The sequence below is a fragment of the Pygocentrus nattereri genome, chromosome 1, assembly GCF_015220715.1.
Source record: "Pygocentrus nattereri isolate fPygNat1 chromosome 1, fPygNat1.pri, whole genome shotgun sequence".
Taxonomy (NCBI): Eukaryota; Metazoa; Chordata; class Actinopteri; order Characiformes; family Serrasalmidae; genus Pygocentrus; species Pygocentrus nattereri.
Window position 1 is genome coordinate 16,471,847 of NC_051211.1, and position 21,860 is coordinate 16,493,706.

Here is a 21,860-nt window from a genome sequence, read left to right on the forward strand (position 1 = left end):
GTAAACATTTACAGAGTGTGGCTAACGACTCCGGAAGATCTGACTATGACAGATGAGCTAAAAGGAGAGAACCAGAAGGACACACAGACACGGCAGCACTCTGAAACAGTTTGGCATCCCTCCGCTCCACCGTCCACAAACTTGAGTGACCGCGTGCGAGCGTCCCACTCACAGCACCAGCGTCTCAGTTTACTATAATTCCCTGTGTCCATGGACCCCTGGATCTGCTGCCTTTATCTAAGGGGGAACATTACCTACCAAAAGCTAAACTGAACAAGTGTGTTTTCAGCCTAGTTTTAAAGATTGAGACTGTGTCGGAGTCCCGAACAGTTTCTGGAAGATCATTCCAGAGTTTGGGGGCTTTATAAGAAAAAGCTCTTCCCCCAGCTGCAGCCTTATGAATTCTGGGAACTATTAATAAGCAAGCACTCTGGGATCTGAGTAGTCGTGATGGCTCATAATGGGAAATAAGGTCTTGCAGGTACTCAGGAGCGAGCCCATGTAGGGTTTTATACGTCAATAAAAGAATTTTAGAATCAATACGGAATTGAACAGGCAGCCAATGAAGTGATGATAGCACTGGACTGATATGATCAAATTTTCTAGTTTTAGTGAGGACCCTGGAAAGTTGAAGTTTGCTTAGATTCCTGCTCGTACATCCTGACAGTAGTGCATTACAGTAGTCTAGCCTGGAAGTAATAAAGGCATGTACTAGTGTTTCTGCATCACGCAGGGACAGGGCATTTCTTATCTTGGCAATGTTGTGAAGATGTAGAAAAGCTGTCCTAGTAATGCTGCCTATGTGTTGATCGAATGATAAATCTGAATCAATTATAACGCCAAGATTTTTTGCTGCTGAGCCAGGTGTAACTGGAAAGTTGGCGAGATTTAAAATTAAATCTGGTAGTTTATTTCTTGCTAATTTTGGACCCAGAAGGAGAACCTCTGTTTTGTTACTGTTTAGTAGGAGGAAATTCTGTGACATCCAGCATTTCACATCTTTTACACAGGCCTCCATTTTCTTTAATCTGTATTTGTCATCAGGCTTGGCTGATATGTACAGTTGCGTATCGTCTGCGATAAATTGTGCCTTTTTTGAAGACCACTAGAAATAATTAACTAGATTTATTTTTATGTATTGTTATTTTTCAGCTTGTTTTATGTTTGATGTCTTTCGTGGTGACATTGTTCATTGTCAGTCGTATTTTGTGCCTTACTGTTGACTCCAAGGTAAAAAGTAATGACGATATAAATAAACAAACAAACAAACTCGACCCTGTACGTTACTGTACGTAAAGCTACTCCAGCGTCGTGACTGAAATACAGTGGGGGGCTTTTTTTGCAGGCACCCTGCACGTCTCTGATGACGCCTTTGTTTCAGTACGTCAACGGCGCCGCCATCTTAGAACGGTCATCTTGGCTTTACGAGGATCTCAGTAAAAGGACGAAACAGACGCTGGACGTTAAAATGCCGCAAAACTGCGCAGCTTTTCAGTGCATGACACGGAGAAGCATCCAGACGAGGGAGAAGGGCATTACTTTTCACAAGTGAGAGCGCTTTTGTGTGTGTTTCAGTGTGTGTTTGAGTGTGTGTTTCTGTTTCAGTGTGTGTGTGTGTGTGTGTGTGTTGTGCACTCTGGACTGCCAGCTTATCGTATGTAACGCTAACTAAGCTAGCCATACTGCATCGGATCTGTGACTAAAAGGCGAAGCTCTCGAGTCAACGCGCAACGATACCGAAGGAAATCCACCACACCGGAGTAAATGCTCCTTCTCGTGTTCACTGTGTTGATTGATTTGTGAAGAAGAAATAATCAGAGCAGCAGTATCATGGAAAACCGCATTCCCCTCACTTTCTTGAGATAAAAGAGTTTGCTGTAGCCAGCTAATCAGCTAAGGCTAGTATGTGTGCATGGCTGAATAACTACCTTTCACTCTCCAGGCCTCCGTGGGGAAACTTGCGTCCAGAAAGAACCATTGTGATTTCACTGTTTCTGTGACGTCACAAAACCCAGCACAACTAATGTAGCTAGATATTCACCCTACAGTAGTTAACCCAGCTCGCTAAGCTTTGGCCATTCTTACTCAGATTCTAAGGGGTGTTTTTACATTTACAGCGTTTGGCTTTGATCATTCTACACAGGTAGGTGAAGACGGTGTTAGGAGTCTTGCCCAAGGACTCTTATTGGTATAGTGTAGGGGGCTTGTCCAAACAGGGGATTGAACCCCTACAGCGTAGAAGGCAGAGGTGTTACCCACTACACTAACCAACCACAAGATTTTGAACAAGGCCAAACAGCCTGGTTGAAAATTGTCGAGTGCTTTTACTCTTACTTTTAAATTAAGACCTTTTTGGTATGTATATACACACACTAATGGTATAAGGGAAGAAGTTCAATACAAGGTGGATGTACGATATATGCCTTTGAAATAAGCAAGCTCACGTAATTGTACTTGGTTACCTTTGCTTATGTACTCTCTTTGGAAGATGTGTGCTTCACTCAAATGTTACTGAAAGATTAGCGCATTTCGAAGAGAAGAAACTGACTTTTCATTTAGACCTTGAAACTACTCTTTACAGACCTCCCAAGCTATTCTTCTCTTGCTGATCCTTTACTTTTTCATTTATCGTTTTTATTAAAACATTCAACCCAATTCATAAAACTGTAAAATCAAACTTCCCCTGACTGATTTGTCTTTTTCTGCGACCTAATAACGTTAGAGCAGATTAGGTGCCTCACAACAACCTACCGAACACAAAGCATTTAGCGTTTGCGTAGACCTTATTATTTAAACATGGATACATTTTTACTTTCGCTCAAGTACATTTTGTCTTCATACTTCTGCTTTGAGATGAGTGAGATTTTGACACGTACCTTTCACCCAAGTACAGTTCCTCTGTGATCTTTACCTCAGCATTAATTCATTAATATATCATTTCATTCATTAACATTAATAAAGTGTTCCACTTGGCTCAGAAGCAGTGTGGCCATATTGGGTGGGTCTCCATCCAACAGGGCACATTTTGGTTGGACTTGGCGGGGAGGAAATACTTTGGCAGGTGGACGAAATTTGGGCTGGCGTGTTTATGGCAAATTGATAAACTGAATTACTTAATAACACAGGTGAAATTTAAGTTAGTCTAACTTTTGCTTAAGTCCAGTATCAAAATTTTGCTTTTAGCCACTCCCTGTAGATGAAGAGGGCTTTGCCCCGCCCATATGCATCAGCATCATGAGCCAGTTTATTTTTGGAGACATGCTGATGAGGTGGACAAGCATGGGGTGGGGGTTATGAAAATATGATACACATACAAATCAAGATATTTAATGACCTTATTGAAATTATTAATCTTTTTTTAAATCCACTCTGTGAAAAGCATTTGTTGTCTTCCTAGCAGTGAAAAAATAAACTAATTTGTTGAAAAGACAGACACTGCCACCTAGTGACAATTTGCATACTTATCTGCAATTTTTGAAGGCAAGAAATCCATGGATAACATACTCAGATGCATATCGTTGATGTGATGTTGGTTGCCTGGTTACATCACCTTTTTGTTTTTTATCTCTGGATGTCTTTTTCAGGCACTTTGGTGGATTTTGAACACTTTTTACCTGGAAACTAAGCAATCTTGTAACCCTGTTTGAGGTGCGTAGTGGGGAAAACACATGGACACCTCCATGAAAGCCACTAGTGCTCGCAGAGAACTTGTACAGAGGAGAATTACCACCCTGTAATGTCTTCCCAGTTTCTTAAGCGCTAGAGCAAGTCCAGAATAAATGGGTTAATATGGAACATGGAGCTCATAAATGCATGAACATATATATAAGAGCTTTAGAAATCGAATGGCGCCTCATGAACGTCCAGAACGTCTGTGAGCAGGAACAGCCAGTGAGCTGCTCTGCTTGCCAACCACTCAGCACTCAGTAACAGTAATGCTAGTGTTCTGCTCCTAGTCCTGTTTTTGATATAATGGGGGAAATAGGAAGTGGTCGGGCACTTCATAAAATGGCTCTGGTATTAGTAACAGCTAACCAGCTGTCACCTTAGTAATGTGAGCGATAACGTTTTTGATGTATTTACCTTCTCAAATCAGGGGACTTTTTGGTCATTGTTACAGGACTGTGTCTCTTGCTAATTTCTGTGACATTTACAGTAAAGTTTTAGTATAGTTTTATCTCAGTATCGTCCAATATCATCATGCAGCCCTTGATCCTGTAATTAGCGTAAATGTATTTATGATTTATGATTAATATTTTGTTGCTGTCCAAAAAAAGTATTTTTTTTTTCCAGCTTTATTTTTCTACACTGATTGATCATTGAGCCTTTTACACTGTAGATAAATTAATGCTTGGAATAAAAGAATAAAATCACTTTCCATTAACTTGCATTAAAAGTAAAAAAGTTTTTCCCTTTCATCTGAACTGCCCATTTTGGCAACCCATGTTATGGACATTGATAGTTTGTTAAATGTTCAATTGCTTCCTAATCGAATGCTTTGCTGTTAAAATATTGTACATTTTACACTTTAATATGCAGATTATACATTTGTGCGCTGCATCATTCCTGCTTAGCTCATGTCTGTTACCAAACCACTGCTGCTGTAATCATTTGCTTCACAGGTTTCCCGGTGATCCTGTACTTAAAAAGAAGTGGGAACTTGCTGTCAGGAGAGACTCCTTTATAGCAAGTCCTTCAACAGTTCTTTGCAGCCAGCACTTCACAGAGGATGACTTTGACAGGACTGGACAGACCGTGCGCCTTCGAGACGGAGCAGTCCCATCTGTTTTCAAGTTTCCAGCACACCTTCAAAAAGTATGCTTATGATTAGAAATCATTTTCTACCTTTTAAGTGTTATTTGATCCTAATGAGTTATTGAAGTTATTGAACTGATTAGGTGAAAAATCTTTTATTACTGTATCTTGTGATCTGTTTTTGTGCTATTTTAGCGACCTGTGACACCAAGAAAAACAGTAACATCGCAAAAAGCTGCTGCCCCTGTTAAGGTCAAAACAGAGCCACAACCACAGAGTCTACCTTGTGAGGTGAGAATTTTTCGGTTAGTAACAGTCCTGAAATGTAATCTCGAGAGAGTCATCTAAGGTTTTAGGGCGTGACAGCTGAAAAAATCTTTACAATGTGTAACTCAATGTTGAAAACAGAAAAAAGACCCAGCAGTGCAACATACTGTCAAAAATAGTTGTTGTTCAACATTTTATAATTGCAATAATATCAATTAAGCAGAACTATTCATGCTGTCTTGGTAAGTTTTATTTATTTATTTATTAAAAGTAGTGACAATAACTGAGGTTAAAAGGCTTTTATGCTGTGCAGGAGCACTTGTATGTAGTACCCTGTTCACTGGACAAGCTGAAGGACAAACTTTCCCAAGCCTACAAAAGGATTGAGGACCTTGAGCGGCAACTCCGCAATGCCAAAGACAGAGAGAGGAGGTACATAGCTAAACTGACGAGTCTAATGGGTGAAGGTCCAGTCACGGCAAAACATCTGCGTATGTCACTTTAACCAGGACCCCTCCTGTTTTTCATACCATCAGATCAGCAGGTACGTTGTGCTCCCATCGTTGTTGTTGGTTATCACATTTTGCCTTTCAGGACTTTGTGCCCCTTCTGAGGGTAGTTTCATGTTTTCCCCGTGTCCATGAGACTCTCCGTCACCTTCTTTTTAGTTTCTTCCATTCAGTCTTTCGAACGGTCACATTAGTGGTAGTAGCTGTAGTTTGTTGTTTGTAATGTTTGTTCCTGACTGTTGTAATAACGTCACAGTGAAAGGGTTTTAATCATAACTCAGTTCTATATCCCTCTATTCCTCAACTGGTAGATGGATATGTGTACTTTCAGTGACACTTCAACTCTGCTACATCACGCTGACATAACCATGTTACACAACACCAACACATCACTATCTACCATTACTGGTAATTGATATGACAGATGTCATGTGTGATGAAATGACGGCTATCGATTTTGTTTAATAACGGCTCATGACATCATATGATATATGCAGTGACGTGATTATGGTATAATTATTCCAATGTTACATAGCAGTGTTACTATAATTTGGTTGAGAAAGGCAGCAGCTCCACCAGTTGCCAATTAGGTGAAGATTTTCCAGTTCAGACAAAAATTTGAACAGTTTTATCTCATTAAACTTGGAGTTCCTTTAATATGTATGTTGAATAAATTCAACTGAAATTCAAGAAGTTAGTAATAATAACAACAACAATAATAATATTTTTATCACATGTAGGTTATTAAACATGAGAGCACAAACAGAGCAAAATCACTCGTTTTGATTGCACCAACTGAAACATACTGAGGAGATGGTTTTGCTTGACTTTGGTACCTTTGCTTAAACCGTGCCTGTAGTAAGTAGATAGCTAGTATTTAAAGGTGTTGCACCATTTTTCCAAAATGTTCAATATAATTAAATGGTTAAGATTAAAGTTACTTAGACTGACTAAGAATAAAGTTAATCAGAGTGGTTTGGTGTGAAATGCTGTGTCCCAGAGAAACGTAGAGAGTCGCCATAGTGGTGGTGATTGGACCCCGGGGCCATATTACAGAAACGTCTTAACCCTGAAATATTATTACGCGGTTTAGTTTCTATTATGTTAGTATTATTTATCTTAGTTTCCATGACAACTTCAGTTAGAACTGAGTTTAGAACAATAGCTATTAAAGAATAATTGCTCATAAAAAACTTCATAATCGTGTCCCTTAACTCCAGATAAGTAACATCCTAACTAGACAAAATTTCCAATTCTGTCCAAACTTTAAGACAGCCCCAGAGCAGTCTTAACTTCGTCCATTTGTCTGTTACTGTTGATGAAAAGTTGTCAGATAAAATATTACAGTGATGGTAGTGAATAATGAGGAGACCGAGGCTGAACTTGCGGCTGTTTATTAGGAGGAATAATGTTAGCACACTTGGCTAAATTGCTTGGGAAATGGTAACTGACACTGATGAACAGCAGGGGGCACTCTCACAACATTCATAATTTCCAGTACTTTTTATTACGTCAGTATTTTTTACATTGATAACAGTAGCTTGCTGGTGTAACGGTAGCTAGTCTGACTAATTTGATTAATTTGAATACATGTTTACATTTTAGCTGTGGGGGTATGGTCATTTGGTAAGAGATGTGACAGTTGATTGTCGACTTTGAGTAGGGTATGATTTCTTAACTTGAGATAAGTTACTGTAAGATAAGATTCCTAAATTAAGATTTGTTTCTGTAATACAAATTTGTCCAAAATCCTATCTTGACATGTCAGATCTTAAGTTAAGACGAAAAGATAGGAAGTTTCTGTAATACGACCCTTGACATCCAACTCTAAAAACTCCTTTTGTCCAGATTTTTACACCGTTTTATCTTTATCAACATTACATACTATAAAGACACGTGTAGGTTCACTGGTGGTTCTGGATAGTAAATAAACTGCCTATATTTGTGTTGTAGACGTTGTGACCTGTGGTTACAATCCCCACTCTGAAAGACTTCATTTACAACTCAGCCACTGAATGAGGTCTACATTTAGTCTCCTTTCAGTTATGTTAGACCCGTGCCTTATTAAGATGCACATTTTGATATTCGAGTATCTGTAAGAGTTAATGAACGTTGTCCAGTTGTCAAGGAAAAAAAAGCAATAACAAAAAAAGAGGAAACAGCCAAAATCAGTGTAGGACTGTCTGCTTACGTTGTAGGTAACAGAACTAGAGGTTAGAATTTGAAAACACTTGTAATGTTCAAAAACAGCCATGGGAAATCAGCAGGTCGACGTGTTGGACGAGTAACGAAAGCTCCCTCTTTGGAAGTGCTAATGAGCTACAGGTGCAACCGTACAACCTTGGATACTGATGAAGACCCAGCATCTTCTACACATCTTCTTTTCTCCTCGGGGGACAACGTGTCGACATGTTGGTTTCAAAGAAATATATATTTTCATTGTTTCTAGAGTGGTTAGTCTAGTTAGCAGAAGCAAAGTATAATAAAATTACTCCCAGAACTGACAGATTATAGTCCTTTTAAAACATGAACTCTGTGCTTCCCTGAATTGGAAGCCTGTGTGTTTTCTCTGTCTTCGTGTGATGAAATGTAAGGAACACCCGGCTAGTATTTTTGGCACTGGAATACTGGCATCTGAAACAGTTAACTGAGTTCTGGAGTGCCTTTGCACATTTTTAGATTACAAACCATTAAGAGACAGATCTGCCACATGCCACCCTGACCAAATTACTACACCGATTTATGTCTGTTGTTACCCTAAAATAAACAGACGTTCTGGGGCCATTAGAGGCCTAGCCCTACAATCCTAGATTTTTAGTGATGCTCCTGGTCTGCAGTACTTTTTCTTATGGGATCACTAGTTTTAGAAGAAGTAATACAAGACCACTATGTGTTTACCCTTTCAGGCGAATGAAACAAGAGCAGCTCAACTGCAGCTCAGTTCTGGAGTGTTTTCTAGTATCTCATGGTCCATGTCGAGATGTCGCCTATGAGCTGTGTAACAGTGCAAGATGAGACTGTTTTCTTGGGTGCCAGCTGATGAAGAAGACTCCACTTCTTCTCCATTTGAGGATATATGTGAAATTGTTGAGCAACCTTTGTTGGACAGTACACTTCTGTATATGACCGGGTTTGTTGTTGAGCTTTCTCAGCAATTTCCTTTGATAAATGCGAAAATCTTTTGCCGACTAATGATGTACCACAGTCATCTGACACCACCCGTTAAATCAGGTTAGCTCCTCTTCCTGTGTTTGGGGTAATTTGAGGCTTTTGTATGCTGTTACATGTACATAAAGATTTGGTTATTATTCTAATGGGTTTGCTGATGTGTGACAGTTGGAACAATGAAATTGGTGTGACCAGCCAGTTAAACATTTAGTTTGAAATATTTTCCTAACCTGCAGAACAGGAACCATGCTACCGTTTTATTTCTAGCTCATTTATATGGATTGCTGTTTCACAATGGTTCCACGTTTAGACTGTGATCTATAGGCTTTTAGCCACTGTCTTTATCCTTTTGGCCCTATTAGGCTGCAGCAAGGTCACAATGTTGTGAATGCAGCCTTCAAATGCGCACTGGAAACATGTCTGTCTACTTCTTTCTGAAATTGTTTATACATTGCTGTAATGGGAGCTGCTACTCCCTAATCAGTCTAATCAGAAAAATAAAAAGACTAGGCAAACCTATTTTTGCTGGATCGGCTGGATTTTGTCATGGAGGTGTCTGATACAGTACATAGGGCATACGTCATCATCATAAGACCTGTGATTTGTCACAGTGAATGCCTTTCACTTCTAGCATAAGAGGGTATAAGAGCAGTATTTAATGGTGTATAGAGTCACCTGCTGCTTGTCTTGGGCGACGCTTATGCATGTATGTTTCAACTGTGGGAGTCAGTCACTGAGCCAGTCAGTCAGTAACAAGATAAGAGACATCAACTGTCATAACCTGGAGAGGCAAGAACAAACGCAACAAAATACGACAAACACTCTTTATTGGCTTTGGTAAAAAATTATTTTAGAAATAACTTAGTTCAGCTTCTTGACCCCATATAGACACAAACAGAGCAGCAACATACAACAATGTTCCAACTGATGGAAAGAAAGAGGAGAAAAATACATTCACAGATGCAGACAGAGTGGTTAAATAGTCATTGAACCAATGTGGGTACAATACAAAATAATTCGGGCTGAAAAAGTGTTCCTGACTCTGGTTCAGTGCAGAGCTTAGCACAGCAACCAAAAACAAACTTCAATATATGACCCAGATGCTTCAAAGCCAACTGATGACCTAAAATAAGCTGTAATACAAGCTGTAACGAACAACTGCTGTGGTTTTACATGTGATCCAAATAAACATGAAATGAAATTTATCCATAGGCACTTTTAAATGTACAGAGATGATACAGAGAAAATGAAAACCGGTGAGGTATAAACATGTACCAAGCACATTAAACACACAGATCAAGTTACAGTTGTCAGTGTTTTCTGAGAAGTGTTTCAACATCATTAAACTGACTAAAAAATGAAGTGGCATATATGAGTATATACAGATGTCATATTTGACCATCCTACAGAATCCAAGTCTTAAACTATAGTAAATAATGCATGTAAAAACAGGCGGAGGCCTAATCCACATGTTCTTCCCAACAATGTTGAGACGTGGGATAACTTAACGTTCATAACATCTAAATTCTTATATCTACAGATGGTACCAGCGCAGGCTGGTGCAAAATACCACAGACTGCTGCAGATCTGCATCATCACTGACTAAACAAAACCTTGCATTTTCCATTTTCCATATGTTTTATTTAAAACATAATCTGGAAATGTCAGCTGCTCACTGCATAACAAATAGACCAATTTAAACAGTCTAGAAGTGCATGTGATTCAACCTTGTTACATTAACTTGCATTTGAAGTTAAGAACAGTTTTATTTCTGCTGTCGTGTTAACCATCTAAAAGTGGTTTGTTCCGACAGCAAGTATATGCAGAAATAAAACTTTTTGTGGAGGAAGTATTTATACATTAGTTCATTTGTCACTGTGTTAAGTGGTAAATCAGTTAAAATACATATGAACAGAACTGCAGCACTCTGAGGTGGACACAGTCATGATCAATGATTCAGTCTTTTTGTTCATACATATAAGTGGTGTGATGATACACATTTCTAGGTTGGATCTGATTTTTGGTTCTGAGGTCCAGATTCTACAGAGCTCTAATTCTGAACTACAGCTTGGTTTTGCTCAGATAAAGCCAAATTTTATTTCAGAACGAATGACTGCCAAGTAGTGTGTCCTTATGCGAAAATACGTAATGTTTTTAAGGCAGTACAACTGAGCTATGAACAATAAAACCATAGACAGCATGTAAGCAGATGCCTAGTTTGGACCGTGATATCCATAAAAGATGCTGAATGAGACCCTCAAAAGAGACCACTGATACAGTTAGAAACTTTTTCAACACACTATCGACATTTTTACACCCTTAATATGTAAATATAATATGTTCACAAGTGAGGTATTTTTAAAAGGTTCACCATTTGGAGACATTTCAGAAGAATAGATGAGAAATTTTCTAAAATGAAGTATTCATGTTGTAAAATTAGAACATGCATTCTTGTATATTCTAACTTGTCGATACAGTGCATCATGTTTAGCACTTACAGCCACACGAGCATGACTGTGACAGAGAAAAACATGTTAAAAAGCATTTTTAAAAGCCACGGATGGACGGTGGTTTCAGCACCATGACTGAGTGTAAACAAAAAGTTTCAGCTGTTTCCTGACTCTGACTCTCAAGTCTAGTTTGTTTATATGTCCATTTACCCCCATTGTTTCTGTTATTATTCATGCTTGCCTCCTGTAATGATTTATGATGGAAAATGACACCAACATGGCCCAGATCAGAACTGAAAGAGTCCCTGAGTCCAGAGGAAAAAGAGAAAGTAGACGGGTAAACAGCATGCATGGTTTGTAGGTGCGGTTAAATTGCAGATCATTTCTGCGACTCTGTGCGTGATTAGAAGATCCAATCCGAACATCAGCCTTTCACACGTCTTACAAACTCTGATTGGAAAGACCATCCTTAAAATGGCAGATTTGCCAGGTTTCATTAAATATGAAGTGTTAAAATGATCAAAATGATTACTGAAGTACAGTCACAATTATAGCTAACATGATTAACAATGATCCATCCATCCATCCATTATCTAAGCCGCTTCTCCATCAGGGTCGCGGGGGGGTGCTGGAGCCTATACCAGCAGTCTTCGGGCGGAAGGCAGGATACACCCCGGACAGGTTGCCAGTCCATCGCAGGGCAGTCAGACAGTCACTCACTCACACCTAGGGGCAATTTAGCATGTCCAATCGACCTGACTGCATGTCTTTGGACAGTGGGAGGAAACCGGAGAACCTGGAGGAAACCCACGCAGACACGGGGAGAACATGCAAACTCCACACAGAGAGGACCCTGATCACCCAGCCGGGGAATCGAACCCAGGCCCTCCTTGCCGTGAGGCGACAGCGCTACCCACTACGCCACCATGCGGACGGATGGATGGATGGATGGATGATTAACAATGAATCAAAGCCAGTAATGCCGGTATTCATGACGTAACGCCAACAGGAAACACAAGCTTTGATTCACTATTAGCAACATAAGTTCATTTAGACCTTTTAAACAAGTTTGGCAAGAACTTTCCATTTCACTCAAATTTAGTTGATCAGACAAGACATGCTCAGTGTCCAAAATTCACTGCTGTAGCTCTGCGCTGTAGCTGTGATGCTAATGTAGCTAAAATCATGCGAAGTGGCATCACAGACTTTTCACTTGGATTTGTTTTGCAAAACATTTAGTGAAAAGTTTTACTGTGTAAAACTCTTACACACCAAACACAATATATTCATGCAGTTTATTCTGCTGTTAATAAATGAATTTGGCCTGATGATACCCTGCACACCAAACACAATTTTCTGGATGATGGAACACTGTTCTGGTGTTGACATGATGATTTGTTATGGGCATCAAAGCTACAGGCAAAGGTTTCAGCTCCTGAAAGAGGCCCTGAAACTGTCCGTGCTACTCCATTTCCAAAATGAAGATATTCAGCATCACAAGACTTTGCTGCTCTGACTAAATTTGAGGTAAGTAGAACATCTTGTAAATTCACATTTTTTGCCAAACTACTGCTTTAAAACGCTGACATGAAACCACTTCATGTGGTATAAATAATAATGCTTAATAAAATTGTTATTATAAATCATTAAAACCCACACCTGATACACACACAGGCAGCTTCCAGTTCCTCTCTCTTTTAGCCATCCTGCTTACAGCTGGCCCTTCAGGTTGGAGATGGCACTGGTGAAGAATTCGTACCAGAAGAAGGTGAGTCCTGTAGATAGAGCAGCTTTCAGCAGGCTGGGTGAAAGCCCCTTAAAGAAACCACGCAGCCCCTCCTCTCTAGATATCCGGATTACACAGTCCACAATGCCATGATACGTTCGGACCTGAAGAGGAAATCACCAAAAACACCCCGTTACACAAAACAGCCCTTATTCGTCAAAGCTGCATGAAGATGAGCACAGAGCACTGAGTTCTGATTGACGTACACACCACCCATTAAAGGCCACTAAATAGTTAGCGTTGTTCGTGAAATCATTATCTGGATTATTTTTGGCCTATTTCTTTAATAGATCAGTGCTGCTGTCTCTTTGTAAGATCACTGGCAGTCGTTCTTCTGAGTAATGTGTTTTTACGGCTTAGCACTGGAAGCTTGTGGCTGTGTATGTAGGGTAAGCCTTGAGGTTCTTTAATCATAAAGCAAAGCATGAAGCGGACCAGGGCTGCTTTGTTTTCACTATGCATGAATTACACCATAAAACAAAGCACACTGAGCCCACCTCAGGTGTCAGCTCACTATTTTCATTGCCATTGTGGAGCAACAAATCAGGCAATTATGAGAGGTTCTGATATGTTCTGAAGGTAATGTACAGTAATATATATAGTTGTATAATATAGTCCGTTAAATAACGTTTGTTTTTTTGTTTTTTCTGTGTCTGTGAGTGACGAGCAACATTATGTTGACAGAAAAGCAGTTCCTCCATTTAGCCTTTTACACAAAGAAGAAATCAAAGCCAAAGTCATTATAGGAAAGTGTGTCCACTCAGTGTGTCCAACTTGGCAAAGCCATCAGGGAGACACTTTCCTATTTCTTTGACTAGGGAGAGAAAACTAAAGACCAAATTACTGTTTCAAAACAATTATCTGTAAGCTATTCTCACAACCGCAACTGAGGGGCGGGGTTTCCCGGCTGTGGCTTTACCAGTAAGCAAGCTGACTGTAAACAGATGCCAAACATTCCCTGTAAACAGACGCTATGTTGAGCATAACAAGCTACACCATTCACTTTTCAACCAGTGACCAGTCTCCTCCTTTGTAATGTCTCTGCCACAGCTCGCTGCCTGATTTTCCATTAGCTCAAGCTCCCAAGGTTCACAAACTTGCCTACATCATCCTCCCGCAAAATGAACTGACATCAGAATTCCTTTCTTTTCCTATTCAAGCGAACTGGCCTGTCTGCCAGGCAAAGGTTACTCATGTTTGGTGTGACCGCATACATACTCTGAACTTCTCATCTCTTCATATATACTTCAACCAAGTGTTGAGATGAATGCTGTACCTGACCGAAGTGGACTCTAGCTTCCTCAAAGCCTCCGACCTGTAGTCTCTTTTTGAAAAGATCAAATGGATACGTGAGGGTTTTGCTGATGACCCCTGCAATGCCACCACTCAGCAGACTCTGCAAACCACCTAAGAAAGGCAAGACACTTTAAATCTCTGGCAAAAAACAACGTTAGCATGGCTGAAAAGTCCATCAGAAAAATTCAATTAAGCATGCATGTGTGTGAGAATACATTGCATACAGTAAAAATAAACATTACCTTTTGCCAAGGAAAAACAGTTACGGGACCCAATAGGGTTTTGATGGCAAGCTTGTTCTGCCTGTGTTCTCGGTTGGTGTCGATTGTGTTAATGGACGTTAAGTGTTATCGTTTGCACAAGACTTTGTACCTAATTCTGAAAAGTCTGATCGTAAAATGTGATTTGGTTTCATACCTTATTTGGTTTCTAACACTGTATTTTTATATGCTATAAAAATAGAAAACAATATGCTGCATCTCTGAAAACTGTACCATCTTGAATTCTGTCCATACCTTTATTAGAGGGTCAGAAACAGCTTAAGCAAGTCTGTCTGAGATTCCTGAACAACATAACAAGGTTTGAGGCAAGCTTGTTATAATGTAGGCATCCAGTTTGCACAGGGCTAATTAATGATGTATAAGATCTCTTTACTTGTAACTTAGAAGCAAACTTCGGACATGGAACATGGCTTGGTTGACTGACTGCATTTGACGTTAGGTGCAATTTTTATTTGCTTTTAGCTCTAAAACAAGGTCTTATTCTGATGCTGACTGCTGTACGTCTGACCTTTTGATTTTTTGCCGTCATGTTGCGCCAGCTTTTTTAAGACGTTGTAGAAGAAGAACTGGAGGCCAGCATAGGGGAAAACAGCTACCAGGGTGGGAGTGAGGCCTCTGTAGAAGGTGAACACCCCCTCCTGGCGGTACATGGTGAAAACGGCATGCCGGAGTGTCCTATACACCTACAAAAAAACAGCAAAACAGCTGCATTAGCATTTAAAGCTTCAGTCATAACAAGATTGGCATTTTTTACCACATCCATTCAGCTTTGCTAATACATTATACTACAATACAAAAAAGACAGACAATAGTGAATATTTATGTTGTCAAAAATTCACGTTAAAACAGAGTTAAATCGTAAACAAAGCCTTAAACTAGAGGTGGAAATCTCTAGATATTCCAAGATTGTGTGTGTGTGTATGTAGGGTTAGGGATATATATATATAATTACACTTTACTCTTACTATTTTACATATACTTTACTTTTATTGTAAGTCAATGGAACCAGATTTCTTTTGACCAGACTTCAAGTAATTTTGGGCCATTTCTTTTGGTAATCCTTTAGTAAATATATAAACTTAAAGCCTAATCCTAAATAATACCGGAGTACTCTCAGCCGTTTAGCAACATTTCATAACATTTCCCACGCTTATGCTATTTTTCTGGCACTGATACAAACAGAAAAAATTGAATGTCAATACAGAATACAAAATCAAAAGTAAACTTAATTCATTGCGGAAATAAGAATGTCTGCGCAGGCACATTTACATAGTAACACAAATAACTGTAATAACTGTAGACTTGTAAGGCTTATGCTGTGTGCTTATAGCTGCAGCTTTGTATTTAATGGAAAGCAAAGCCATGTGAAATATGCTGTCCTGCAGTAGGAGTGCGCATCTGTGTACCTTCGGTTCTCCCTGTGCAGCGAAACGTGTGCGGAGTGTGTCGAGTGGTTGGCAGGCGATAGTTGCTGAGCAGGCAGCTAAACCTCCACACAAGAAGTGCACCCCAGGCATCTGGCTGCTATAGGAGGTGCTGTTATGGACCACCTCGGTCAGCACCTCGAAAATGGCAAACTACACACACACACACACACACACACACACACACACACACACACACACACACACACACACACACACACACACACAGAGAGAGAGAGAGAGCAGCTTTTGATGAGCCTGGAGAAAGGAGAGCTCATATCAAATGAGGATAAAGCAATTGGTTTGTTTATTTAACAGGGAGACTGCTGCACATTAGCCAACACAAAGTAAATAAAATGTGTTGGAACATTTCTTAAACACAGTTGTTTGCACCCCCTGTCATATGACATTTTGTTAATGTTCTAAGTAAAATAAGTTAACATGCTCTACAGGAACCAAATTTATGGCATGTTTCTGTAAATTTTACAATTTACACAACTGCCTAAGTTTAGCTTAACATACTGTAAAAATACAAAACACAGTATATTTTTGCACAGACCAGATTGTTTTATTTTTCCCCTCAAATATGTTAAAATGTACAATAAAATGTGCTTAAATGTGGTCTCTGTACAGAACGTGAATTTATTTTCACTTAGAAAATCATCAGAACATGTCATTTGAGCAGGGGTGCCCAAACTTTTGCATACAACTGTAGATCACTATATCCAGTGACAACAAATTGGACCAACTAACCTCAGAAAATTTCTGAGGAAATAAAACCCATTAATGCCTTTATTCAAATGAAACGTATGAATTAATTAAAGCACAGCCATTCATTAATGTGTTGTGATTGTCTTGCATCTTACTCTGGATGGCTTGATTCCCTACTGCTGAAAGACGTATACAAGCTTACGTGGTTTCTGACACTGCATGACATACTGCTGTCTATGAAAATGGACAAAAGAACATTGCAAAGCCAAAAAAAGAGCAGCCATCCTAAAGCCTCATTTTCTGTACTTTAATCCTGTTTATAGACGACAGCATGTCAGTGTCTTTTTGAAATCTAGCAATTTTGGTTAATTTGATAGGCGGCACGGTGGTGTGGTGGGTAGCGCTGTCGCCTCACAGCAAGGAGGGCCTGGGTTCGATTCCCCAGCCGGGAGGTCCTCTCTGTGTGGAGTCTGCATGTTCTCCCCGTGTCTGCGTGGGTTTCCTCCCACAGTCCAAAGACATGCAGTCAGGCCAATTGGACATGCTAAATTGCCCCTAGGTGTGAGTGAGTGAGTGACTGTCTGTCTGCCCTGCGATGGACTGGCGACCTGTCCAGGGTGTATCCTGCCTTCCGCCTGAAAGCTGCTGGGATAGGCTCCAGCACCCCCCCGCGACCCTGACGGAGAAGCAGCTTAGATAATGGATGGATTGATAGATTGACATTTTTTGAAGGGTGGATTGAAAATCATGCACTGCGTTGATTGATTTGGTGACTGTGTAAGTAAACCAAACGTATTTGATTTGTTTTCAGTTCTGAAATCATGCAGGACACGGTGGCACAATACCGACTTAAAAGTGGAACCAATCAACGTCCTCCCACTGAAGCTTCCTGTGACTCTGAGCATGGGTAGCTACCCGCATCCAGAAAACCGAACCATGTCTGTGTGGAAGTGTCACGGGAATGGTCATACTTAGTGCTCAGAAGCGTTTTTGCCGTTTGGAGAAGAGGCCTGTGTGTTACCTGAACCGCTCCGTAGCACCCAGACAGCAGCTGGGCAGGTATGTGGCCTTTCCAGAAAGCAGCCAGTCCTTCCTCTGTTAGGATACAGCGTGAGGCCTGCAGCAGGCTGGAATATTTCCCCTGAGGCTTTCTGGAGGAAACCCGCTCAATCTGCAGCTACAGGACACAAATACACACCATCAGACTGCAGTCGAAAAAATAACACATTTTTGTAAGTAAAAAATATTTGCTAATCATTATCATGAGATTACAATGTTGACATATGCAAATATACCTTTATACACCCCTGATCAGTTTATGTTTGGCTGATTTTGTAAAGTGTTCAAACTTCTGCATACAGCTATGAATACAGGATGCTGTGATATGCAAAAGAGCACAATAACTAATCACTATTTTTTTTCCCTTTGTTTATTACATGATGATTACTTAGATGTGGGTTTTAATTAATTAAGGAGTTCATGTGATAATGGTATGCAATTTTAATAAACATGAAAAATTCACCAGTGTGTTTTTCTTACACTGCAAGGCGCAATATACAGAAATATAATAACAATATAGTAACACATCTGTATCACACATCCTGAGTGTTTAGTTTCTCTCTCCGACAGTCCGACATACAACTCTAAATGCACATTTTGTGACGATCAGACTGAAATGAATGTAAAATCACTAAAATCTGGGCGTTTTCCTTTCATCTGTTCTGCACAGTGCAGTCAGGAGACATTCTGGGAAAACGTGACTCATAACGTGAATCATGCCCCAACTATTTTCACTGTTTCCACACACACAAAGCAGCATTAACCAAAAGAGGCTTGTGAACCCAATCTGCAAAACCTCCACAGCCTACAGCAGGGCTGTCCAGTTGGGCTGTAACTGACGATTAATTCTATATGTTGACTGGTATTCAAATATTTAGTCAATCTCACTGTTATTCCTTCGTCCTGTTACAGTGTATGCATCATTTAAAGTCTAACTAAACTCTTTTTTTTTCTTTCTTACCTTGTTACTACACGTACCCAGTCATATTAAACAACAATCATTGCATCACATCATTTAAATGACAAAATTCTTGTTTCCTGGGATTTGATTACATCACCATGCACCAGAAGGCAGGGAAAAACAAAACTAACCAATAATGTTTCACTTCACCCTCCCACCACCCTCACCCTCAACCTCACCCTCAACCTCACCCTCACCATTTCTTCCTTTAAGGTGCAACCAAACCACAGACACCACACTGCCCCCTATACCTTCTGCACTGCACTGCAAGCTGTCAGAATGACCATGTGTTCCATAATATGAATGTTATATGAGTGCACTTTTGCTTTGTTGTGTGAACTTTTTTTCCATAGTCAAGATCAATGGCAGTCACAGGTACAGCTTAAATAAATAAATAAATAAAATAATTTTAAAAAACACCATAAAAAATATCATTATGAGATTTTCTTATTGCAGCAATGATGAGCTCCATTTACAGACTGTACCTGAAAGCAACTTCCACTTTAAAACAGGCTCTTATGTCTGTGTATGTTATTTTCTTTCTTCAGTGCAGGTTATTTACTTCATATTTTTCCTTATTTTAAACGGCAGAGCTCATGACGTAAACCTTAGCAGATGTGCCAATAGCTGCAGGGGTATAAAAGCCAGTATGCCTGGCTTGTTCTCAGACCGATGGACGACACGCTCTCTAATATAGACTTAATTTCAGTCTCTGGATTCTCTGCTTGGCACAGAGACAGATTTAGAAGAGCTGTAATGGTGTAACAGTAGCTGCTTTTATTCACTTCAACAGCATCACCGTAATAGTCCTACCTGGAACCTGATTTTGACCACGTCCAGTGGGCTAATGATGGCCCGGGTGACCGCGCCAGCCAATGACCCAGCCAGAGCAGCTTCCTCTGGGGATAGAGCCAAATTCGGGTCATATCCCACCATCCCGAGTCCGTGTGACTCACCAGCAGGGCCTGGAAAACGAGGGAAGGAAATATGAAATCTCACCACAACATATTTTCAATATGATTTCTTAGCTTCTTCTTCTTCAGTAGCCACTGACATGAAACCTCATAAACACAGATGTGAGATTCAACTTCCTAGCAAAGTTATTCAGTTCTCCATTCTAGAGTCAGAATCAGAACTGCTCACAGCTTTGGTGATAGGAACTGGACGTCTGAGGAGTCTAATGCCTCTAAAAGCTCCCTCACAGAAAAGCATTACATAAAATGGTCGTGTATATGCTGCTTGATGCCTGAAACAAGTTTTGAGAGAGACAGTTTTAGCCTCATCCACATTATAAAATATCAGAATATTCACTGGTCATTTTAGATAGCAAACAGAATGGCTATAGTTGTGTTGCAGACAGTGACCCCTGGTTCCTACTACAACAAGGGCAAAGAAATCTGGGTAAAGTTCTTTACAATGAATCATTTTCACATTAAACCACTCTGTATAACTACATCACAAAGACTGTACTACTGAGGAATTTTGAAAAGTTGGTAGAACTCCCCTTTAAACCAGGATATTCCACTACAGAGACCACTGCAGCTCTGCTGTATGACCCAAGTGTTAGGCATGATTACAGAAGATGTGGGGAAGGTTAACTAAGTGTCCCTATAAGCCTCGTTTTATTCCCCCCTGCAAAGCAGATTCTTAGCTAGTGTTTTTCTGTTTTCCTTTCAGCCCTTCGTGAAGTTAAAGTGAGTGTTGTAGCAGGAAATACACAAAAATGTGAAAAACCGTGGGGCTCTATGAACAGGTGAGAGACACTGACCCGACCTAAACAAGGCAATGTAATGTAAGTAGGTTATACTCTCAATCGTATTTCCAGGCAAATGTGTCTTACGCCCTCGACATTACGACTTAACTACACGTGCTACATAAACAACAACAAACTCTTACCTTTAAGCTGATCACTGCAGCACTCACTGCGTGTGACTGGGGAAAATAAGTCGTTCTCAGTTTTACCTGCTACATAATGTGAGCACTACACCTCATGGCTCTCTCTGACACCGACAGTGTTGTTAACACCATGAGGGCAAATTGAAAAACGCCCAATGACAAAGAGCGCCCCGGATGTGTTTCAATCCACTCACTATTGCGAAATAGTTCACTACATAGTGCGCCAGCCGTTTTGTAGTGGTGTTCCAATTGCCATTGGCAAATTTGACTTTTTAAAGCGACATTGCCACTACAAGGACCTATATCGATAAAATAGATTCATTCATTAAAAAAATGAAAATGAACTTTGTTATTCAGCAGCGTTATTTATTATTTAGTAATAGTATCCGTATATATCTCAAATAAATCTCTAATTGTTCGACGTTTATATCTTTAAAACACTGTGCTGAAAGGGGGTGTCATCACACATGCTGTCGCTTCACTGGCAAACGCCTATAAAGAGACCCGCGATTACTTTTTTCAAGATAGGGCGTAGGGATCGAGGGAACGAGTATACAATTTGGAACACAGTCTGTCCGACTCTGTTTTCGTGCTGTAGCTTTCGCCGGTTCCTTTTCCCTTGTCAGATTAGTTCCTATCCGTTTTTAAAGCAGAAAAGGGGGCCGCAGACTACGACAGGATTTTAAACGTAGTTTAATGTGACATAGATATCATTTTAAATCTATATTAATGTTAACATCTGGCAAATTGGTGAAACGGAATAAACCAAGTGTCTAAGTATTAATTCCTATTGATTTTGCTTATACACTGAGGAGTGCACCGACACGTCTGCCACACTGTAAAAGATATAATAATGCATGTCATGAGAAAAGGAAAGTCTGTCAGATCACCTCATGCTGTTTGCGTCCAAAATGTAGCTGATAAATATTTCGAAATTAATATTACAGATTACACAACAAACGTACCGTGTCACTTGCGTGTTCTGTTGGATCTGACTTTCCACATGATTAAATCAGAGAAACAGAAAGAAGGAACTTTAACGAGCATTTTCCCAAAACGGACTACAGAATCTGTCGCGTCGATGACGCACTGATCACACAGCTCAGGAAGCGGCGCGGCAGCGTCCATGGGATTTGTAGTTCGATTGTCTTTTCCCTTTCACGGTTTTGCTCCGCAAAAATCTTCTTATCCTGCTGCGTTTCTTTGCACTGCGTCTTTATGACAAACCTGTCGGCTTTAGGGTTTGAGGTTTTATGTCCATTTATTTATTAAACGCCCCTAACAACAGATGAATGGC

The 21,860-nt window shown here is 40.0% G+C and overlaps 2 protein-coding genes across 2 annotated transcripts; one reads left to right on the top strand and one right to left on the bottom strand.

The window, feature by feature from the left end:
- The first annotated feature begins 1,371 nt into the window (after nucleotides 1–1,371).
- Nucleotides 1,372–9,762, top strand: LOC108433488 (THAP domain-containing protein 6-like). Its single transcript, XM_017708085.2, has 5 exons — nucleotides 1,372–1,548; nucleotides 4,623–4,815; nucleotides 4,951–5,046; nucleotides 5,336–5,566; nucleotides 8,438–9,762. The coding sequence occupies exons 1-4, from the start codon at nucleotides 1,469–1,471 to the stop codon at nucleotides 5,525–5,527; spliced, it is 561 nt and encodes a 186-aa protein (XP_017563574.2). The 5' UTR covers nucleotides 1,372–1,468; the 3' UTR covers nucleotides 5,528–5,566; nucleotides 8,438–9,762.
- Nucleotides 9,763–11,995: 2,233 nt separating this feature from the next.
- slc25a19 (solute carrier family 25 member 19) lies at nucleotides 11,996–20,744 on the bottom strand. Its single transcript, XM_017708084.2, has 7 exons — nucleotides 20,564–20,744; nucleotides 19,481–19,632; nucleotides 17,669–17,824; nucleotides 15,919–16,089; nucleotides 15,021–15,195; nucleotides 14,212–14,342; nucleotides 11,996–13,039 (listed from the first exon to the last, which is right to left on the bottom strand). The coding sequence occupies exons 2-7, from the start codon at nucleotides 19,601–19,603 to the stop codon at nucleotides 12,860–12,862; spliced, it is 936 nt and encodes a 311-aa protein (XP_017563573.1). The 5' UTR covers nucleotides 19,604–19,632; nucleotides 20,564–20,744; the 3' UTR covers nucleotides 11,996–12,859.
- Between the last annotated feature and the right edge of the window lie 1,116 nt (nucleotides 20,745–21,860).

Bases quoted from the DNA above. Each gene is read 5' to 3' on its own strand.
- LOC108433488 (XM_017708085.2), top strand. From the start codon at position 1,469: ATGCCGCAAAACTGCGCAGCTTTTCAGTGCATGACACGGAGAAGCATC. The intron at 1,549-4,622 runs GTGAGAGCGCTT...TTTGCTTCACAG, and splicing joins AAGGGCATTACTTTTCACAA to GTTTCCCGGTGATCCTGTAC. The intron at 5,047-5,335 runs GTGAGAATTTTT...TATGCTGTGCAG, and splicing joins CACAGAGTCTACCTTGTGAG to GAGCACTTGTATGTAGTACC.
- slc25a19 (XM_017708084.2), bottom strand. From the start codon at position 19,603: ATGGTGGGATATGACCCGAATTTGGCTCTATCCCCAGAGGAAGCTGCT. The intron at 15,196-15,918 runs GTACACAGATGC...GTTTTTTTGTAG, and splicing joins CTGCACAGGGAGAACCGAAG to GTGTATAGGACACTCCGGCA. The intron at 13,040-14,211 runs GTACAGCATTCA...TTTCCTCTTCAG, and splicing joins CTAGAGTCCACTTCGGTCAG to GTCCGAACGTATCATGGCAT.